Genomic DNA, 7,508 nt, shown 5'->3' with positions numbered 1-7,508 from the left:
AATTTGACTAGAATATCGAAATAGCTTTTGACCAATTTTCTGAAGGAGATGGCCATGGCTTTTGCAGAAATGTTGGGGCAAAAAAGGATTAGGGCCCACACCACTATGAACCTTTTGGCTAAAGTTTGAAACATGACAGACTATCTTAAAGCTTCAACTGAATTTTAAAGTTTTTTTTGAGTTTGTTAATTTTGTGTTATAAAAATTTAAATAATAATTAAATATATTTAAATTAAAATTTTTAATAAAACTAAAAAAAATTAAATATTTTTATAAAATTAAATTTAAATAAAGGCAAATATTTTAATAAATTAAATGTAAATTAAAAATTTTAAATTCATTTTTATAATATTAAGAAATTCATAAACTAAAAACTTTTACTTAATGAAAAATCTATTTTCTCTCTCTCCTACTTTTCCCCTACTGCAACCCACATTGTAGGGAAGAGGGAAAGGGAAAACAAAACCCTTGTCACAAATATTTATGGTCACACAAAACAAATCCCCATATTGGCCATGGCCAAAGAATTTATGTCTTATTCTATACCCTGAGACTGTTTCTTCTTTTGGGATGGTAGATAGCATTCTTCATCATTGATCCCTTGGAATCATAGTTGGGCATGGCATTTATTAGGGTTTTTCAAGTCTTGTTTGAACTGTATTTTTAAAATATGACACCTCAGATAAGGTTATTTTGCTTTTCCATTTATTTGAAAATGAGCATTTCTGACTGTATTAAAAGACAGTTCTTTTCTGCATTCTATCAGCAACAGTAGTGCAATGACATCAGTGAATTATTATCTGTGTTGACTTCACTTACTGTCTTTTTTCATAAGCCATTCCAGGTGTCTGGATATGAATCTTTTTATGATTGTATTTTTAAGTTGTTTCATAGTAAACAATAACATCAGAATATTTGTCTTGGTGAGTTTAGTGTTTACACCAACATTTTTTTAGAATTGTGATTTCACTGTTATTGAGCATCCAAAATGAAGACATTCTCTTCACCAATGCAGAACAACACCTTCTGTTCAGCTTAGAGTAATAGAGATTTTCTCGGGGGCACCAAGAGTTTATGTAACTTTCTCAGCTTATATAACTTGTTAAAGATGTTTAACTGTGTCTGGATGTATTCTACAAAATTGGCTGTCCCTGACAGTTCCCTCATTGTTCCAGATTCAATTAAGATGCCTGGGTTCAAGGTGGATTAACAACCCTTAAAAGCCTTCTGCTGCTTTCCAGCTACAATCCAGCTTAATTTATTGTCTTTTCTCCAAGCCCAACTCTTTTACTGTCTAGTGTTGATCACCCTTTTCTATTCTCTAAAGAAAATATGCATTTCTGATCCACTTTTTACTTTCAAATGATATGTTTAATTGCTTCTCTTTTGTTATGTGTATATTTCAAAGGAGTTACCCTGCCCTGGCAATCCCTTCTCATTGCACTGTATAAGTGTGCTGTATAGCCATTCAAAACTATATATAGGGAGTGGTTAGGTGGTTAGTGGATTGAGAGCCAGGTCCAGAGATGAGAGGTCCTGACTTCAGATCTGACCTGGACACTTTCTAGCTGTGTGAACCTGGACAAGTCACTTATCTCACCTTCCCCATCCTTCACTGCTCTTCTGCCTTAGAACTGATACACTGTAGTGATTCTAAGACAGAAGGTATGGGTTTATACAGAATGTATATACTTGTAAGTGTGTAAGAATAAGGTCTGATCCTTATTGTAGAGGGACTTATAATTTGATAAAGAGGAAGATAATCAAAGGCCTTTAGGTGAAAAAACAATTCAGAAATACAGGGTAGCATAGTTGGTGATCCTAGGCATTGTCTTGGGTCATCATTGACCCCACTGATAAAGGTAGCCTTTTTTTCAGTCCTCATTCTTCCCAAACTTTCCTCTCCAATTGACATTCTTGAACACCTTTGCCTGAATCCCCATCAGCTCTTACTGGTTTAAGTATTAATCTCTATATGAATTACTCCAAGACCCATGTATCAAGCCATTTTCACTCCCCTGAGGTTCAGTCTCTCNTTTTTTTGCATACTTCATTTAATCATTTATTTATACTTAAACTGCATCTTCTTTTTTCTTTTTTTGAAATTTTATTTATTAATAGAATTTATCCACAAGTGTCCCAACCCCTCCCAACCCTCTATGTGTCACAGAGGGCACATGATATTTTATATTTTAATGTTTCTCAATTTATAACATTATGAAGAATGGAATAATATAGATCAAGTATATAATAATTAAAAAATAAAATAAAATAAAAACAGCATTAGGTTTTTATAGCCTGTTTCCAATCTTTGTAGTATAAATGGGATTTACTGACATTTATATCTATTTCTATATTTCCTTTTGTAGGGGAGTTGGCTGTATCTTTGTTGAAATGATCCAAGGAGTTGCTGCTTTTCCAGGAATGAAAGACATTCAAGACCAACTTGAACGAATATTTCTGGTAAGTTCTCTAAATAACTGTTTCTAGAGAAATGGGCTTCTAACGTTTTTATTTTTCATTTAATGACTTATGGATACAGTGATTGATATAATACCACTTGAAAAAAATCATTTGTTGTGCCAAAAACTGATACTATACTCAAGAGCAAAAAAAATTAATATTAAATTATGAGACCAAATGCTATCTCTAAATGCCATTATCAAAAGGATATCATCCCAGGACAGCAGTTTAAATGTTCACTGAACAGAAATTGGGATCCAAGCTCATATTTATTTACAAGATTGCAAATAAAAACAAATAAATAGAGAATTTGTTATATAAACTTTAAATAAAATAAATGTTAAAATTGTTTTTACATTTAATTGGAAAAAAATAAATATTATTAAAAAAAGAAAAGTACCATCTGAACTGCTTTTCCATTATGCAAGTTTCTGGTTGGTCAATAATTATCTAAAGTGAGCCCTATGATACAGATTCCAGTGCTCTTGGTGGCCATATGTACTGTAGAGTCTTCATTATCTATTATGAAACAATTGAAAACTTTAAAGGACTTTATAAATGTCCTTGTTATATTATTATCATCATCATTTCTACATAGGAATCTGGTGATAGATATTAGTCGATGAGCTAATAAACATTTATTATGCACCTACTATGTGCTTGGGACTGGGTTAAGCACTGGAAATAGAGACAAAAGACAACCCCTGCCCTCAAGGAACACACAATTTGATTATTGAGACAACAAGCAAATGACTATGTTCAAATAAGTTATACTGGATAAATGGGTAATAATTAAAAGAAGAAAGGTACTTGAATTAAGAAAGGGTTGAATTAAGGCTTCCTCTAGAAACCCTATTTCCCCCTTTCCTCCCTTCAGACCTACATGGTAGACACAATGCTCACTATCCGCAGGAAAGATGTATAGGTATATGAAGACTCTTCTATTCTTCTCTCCACCCCTCAAAATTAAACAACAACAACAACAACAACAACAACAACAACAACAACAACAACAACAACAACAACAACAACAACAACAAAAGCAGAAAATCCCTGCCTTCTGTTTTAGTATCAATTCAAAGTCAGAAGAGCAGCAAGGGCTAGGCATCTGGGGGTAAGTGACTTGCCCAGGGTCACATAGTTAGTGTCTGAGGCCAATTTCAACCAGGACTTTGTATCTCTAGGGCTGACTCTATCTACAATGCTATCTAGCTACCCTCTTCTACTCTTACCATACTGAGTCTGGGTCTTTACAGCATTAATTAAAATTTTTAAAAATTATTTAAAATTAATTCAATATATAAAGCATTTTATTATACATAATTAAAATATATAAACTTTAAATTAAATAAAAATTTAAATTTAACAATAAAATTAATTAAATTTAAAAAATTAATAGAAAATTAAAATTGATTAAAATTTCTAGAAATTATGCTTTCTGGTCTCCTAGGAATTACTGATCACCTTCTATAACCAAAGACAATTATAAAATCAGATCCCTATATTGTTCATTTGTACTTGAAGACTTAAGTATGGCTTTTATTAGCATTCACTTTTCCAAAACTGCATTGATTATGATTCTTTGCTCTTTTTTTCTATTGGCCTTTAAAAAATTCCTCTAAGGCTTTTTAAATGTAAGCGTGATAGAAGTACTTTCCTAGAGAGAAAATTGGTAGTTATTTTTAAAACCTACGGAAACTAGTGTCAGTTTATCAAAAGTAGTTTTTTTTTTTCAAAATTCAGCTTATTTTTGGCATATTTTGCTTCCTTTGGGACTTTTTTTTTTCTTACCATGTAGTAATCTTCAATATGTTGTAATTAACCTGGGAGCTGTAATTAACCAGACTTTATTTCCTGGATTCCTCTTTTCTCTCTTCTTTCTTACCATTTCTGTGCTCCTCATCATCACTTGGAGATAAGGGAGATGAAACTGTGCCAGAATGAATTTGGCTGTTTGCTTACAGATCTGGTCAATGGAGTTTCGCTTTTTTTTTTCTTTTCCTATATAAATATAAATAAATTCAAAATGAGGATTTGAATATCAAATATCTAAGTTGGGGAAGTCCTTTTACATTCTGTGACCAATCTATCTTTACAGAAATTCTATACATTACTCCTCACTCTGTTCTGGCCAAACTATGTCACTTGCTCTCTGTGCCATTCTTTCTCTCCTCCATACTTTTGCCCAAACTGCCTGCTTTGACTAGAATGTTCTCTGTCTTCATCTCTACCTCTTAGCATTTCTGTCTTCCTCCATATCTCAGTGACCTTTTGAATAAAATCATTCCGGATCCTTCTATCTGCTACTACTACACCACTCAAAATTATTTAGATATGTTTAATGGCAGGTTAGGGCAAATACAGTGGGAAATAACATTGGTTTTGAAATCAGAAAGCCTGGGTTCAAATCTCAGATATACCATTTAACATCCATGTCACTTAACATTTCTGGGCTTTAATTAAGAACTTTGACTTGAAGTAGACTTCAAAAATAAACATTAGGGGCATCTAGATGGTTCAGTGGATTGAGAGCCAAAATCCAGGTTCAAATCTGACCTCAAATACTTCCTAGCTGTGTGACCCTGGGCAAGTCACTTAACCCTAGTTATCTAGCCCTTACAGCTCTTCTCTCTAAGAACCAATTTAGTATTGATTCCAAGGTGAAAATTAAAGAAAATTAACAAATTAAAGTATGTCTGAAACTAAAATGTTTTTTGAAAATATTTACCCACATCTTAATTTTTCTTTATCTTCTATTCTGAGCTTTCCCATTTGTTGGAATTCCTTTATTACTCATTGGACTTTATTCATTTTTTCTTTAGGATCTCAGTATTAGTTCAAATAATTTTACTTTGTTACTTTTTTTGCAAACTTTTTTTTGCAAAACTTATTCTTAAAAGATGTAAATCATTTAGAAGGAATTGCAAAATTCTTTGATATATTTTGGAAATTGAATTTGGAGGGAAATACCTATTTCCTTGAGCTAAATTTCTGAAAAATCTTACATGCTAATTGCATGAAAGAATAGATTATTGAATTGCTTGAAATAGCCCTGTCAAAGGGAATACTTAAAATATTTATTATTTATGGAATTAACTGATTTCCCAATAGGCACAATCACACTGGGTTGCTTCCAAGAGGTTTTGCTCCTATTACTTAAGTTTATGGTTCATTTTAGTACTTTTTTATGAGCATCCAGAGACTTTTGGGAAATGTGTAGTCTTTTAATAAATCAAAGAAATAAATAATTGCAATTTCCCCAGAGAGTGCATGAAATTATTGATGCAGGAGACTATTGTCTCTTATTAGAGAGCAGAGACCTTTAATATGCAGGTAATTATTGTGATGGATGTTAATAGCTCCTACAATTGCTTTGGCTGCTTCCTGCTATAGATCTGGAATACCTTTTAAGGGTGAAGAGCCTTTTTTGAAGATGAGGAGAATTTTCTGTCTCCCCCAAAAATTATTCCTTTAAAATTGGGCAACCTGATGTTTAGTTTTTAAGAAATCAGTCAAATAGAGTCAAAATACTATAATCTGCCAACCTATTTTGGAAATCATTGGTTCAGTTTGAAATATTTCACTTAAAAAAACAAGGCAAGGATTAAGTTTATTTTATAAATTAGTCTCAACATCCAGAATATACTGGTTCTGTTCTGACTTCTATTGGATCTCTTTGAGGAAGAACTGTTGCAGATTCAGTAGGGCTGAATTGATGGTATGCTATTATGTCATAGTCTAACCTATTGTATTTTAAAAGCTAATCATGGGCCCCTTCAAATAGGACTTAGACTAGAAATAGCAAAAGACTCTTAACCAAAGTAGCAGTTATGAGTTCCATTCTGATTTAAGCATTATTAAGCAAATAATCAGTTTTAAAATAATAAAATGAGGGGATTATTCTTGTTCTCTATGTATTTTAACAGGAGGATTACATTCATTCATTTTCTCTGTGAATTATATACAGAAAGGTAGCTAATAACTTTAGAGCACAAAATTAATCAGGTTAATCCTACCCCCGACAACTAATACAATTAACTATCTTACACTAAGTATTTTTTAAATTCTGATAAGAAATAAGAACCATAAAACAAAAGCATTTTTTTCTTCACTGGGTTTTTTTTTGTTTGTTTGGGTGAGTTGTATTTTATTTGGAGGACTGAGTTTGAGGGGAGAAACTCAAAAGAGAAATTATCATTTTTATGGATAGCATCTGCAATGACATAATTCCAAGAAACAATGTAAGGGGCCAAACAAAGCTGAGATTGGGGTTGGCAAAGTAGACAGCCCCCTCAGGGTGTGTCTTTGGGGAACTCATGAAGTTTGCTATTTAATACTGCACACATTTCTGATGCCAGAAAATTCCACAGTCTGTGGCATGTGAGTATTTATTCTGTGATAGGTTGTAGGTTTTCAGTGATGGTTCTGATGGATAGTAACATGGTGGGGCCAATTTTCTAATGTGGGGGTGGGACACTGCAATTTTAAAAGCCTTGCCCAAGGTGCACACATGCCTCATTCTGCCTCTGGTGGCAATGATAAATGTATTCCATGAGATGCGCTTTGTCTGATCCGCCTTCAGCAATACCATTTTCAGAGATTTTATGACGTAGTGTCATGAGAATAACTGATGACAAAACATTGCTTCACGCACTGGTTAAATAATAAATGAGTGAAAAACTAATAAGATTTCTTTTTCTTGCAAATTATTCTCATGCTCAGGAAAGAAAGAACACAGAACAATCAGTAATAATTTTTAAGGAACTGCTAAAATCTGAATAAATGATTTTTGACATCCTGTGGACAACAACTCTCATGTCAATATCAAGACATTTCAAGTACTTTTCTCCCTTTTAAAAAATGTATTACAGGATACCTGCTAATAAAATGGGCAGTATCACTGTTTTCGAGTTAAGTATGTTAAAAGCCTACAGAATGAGGATTTGGGGGGAAAAACTTTTTCCCTTATTTTCCACCTTTTCCCCTTTTTTGAACAGTCATGAGCTACAGCATTATGAAGGAGCAGCCACCAAGGTGGCAGTCTT

The 7,508-nt window shown here is 32.9% G+C and overlaps 1 protein-coding gene across 1 annotated transcript in view; it reads left to right on the top strand.

Moving 5' to 3' along the window:
- The window catches only part of CDK14 (cyclin dependent kinase 14), a 208,386-nt gene extending 204,998 nt beyond the window's left edge, over positions 1–3,388 (top strand). Inside the window, 2 exon segments of the mRNA XM_044678913.1 lie at positions 2,370–2,463; positions 3,341–3,388. Coding sequence (XP_044534848.1) covers positions 2,370–2,463; positions 3,341–3,388 — 142 coding nt within the window.
- The last annotated feature ends 4,120 nt before the right edge of the window (positions 3,389–7,508 follow it).

Source organism: Gracilinanus agilis, chromosome 5 (genome assembly GCF_016433145.1).
Source record: "Gracilinanus agilis isolate LMUSP501 chromosome 5, AgileGrace, whole genome shotgun sequence".
Classification (NCBI taxonomy): domain Eukaryota; kingdom Metazoa; phylum Chordata; class Mammalia; order Didelphimorphia; family Didelphidae; genus Gracilinanus; species Gracilinanus agilis.
The sequence above is the reverse complement of the archived record's forward strand: the minus strand, read 5'-3'. Positions and strand labels throughout refer to the sequence as shown.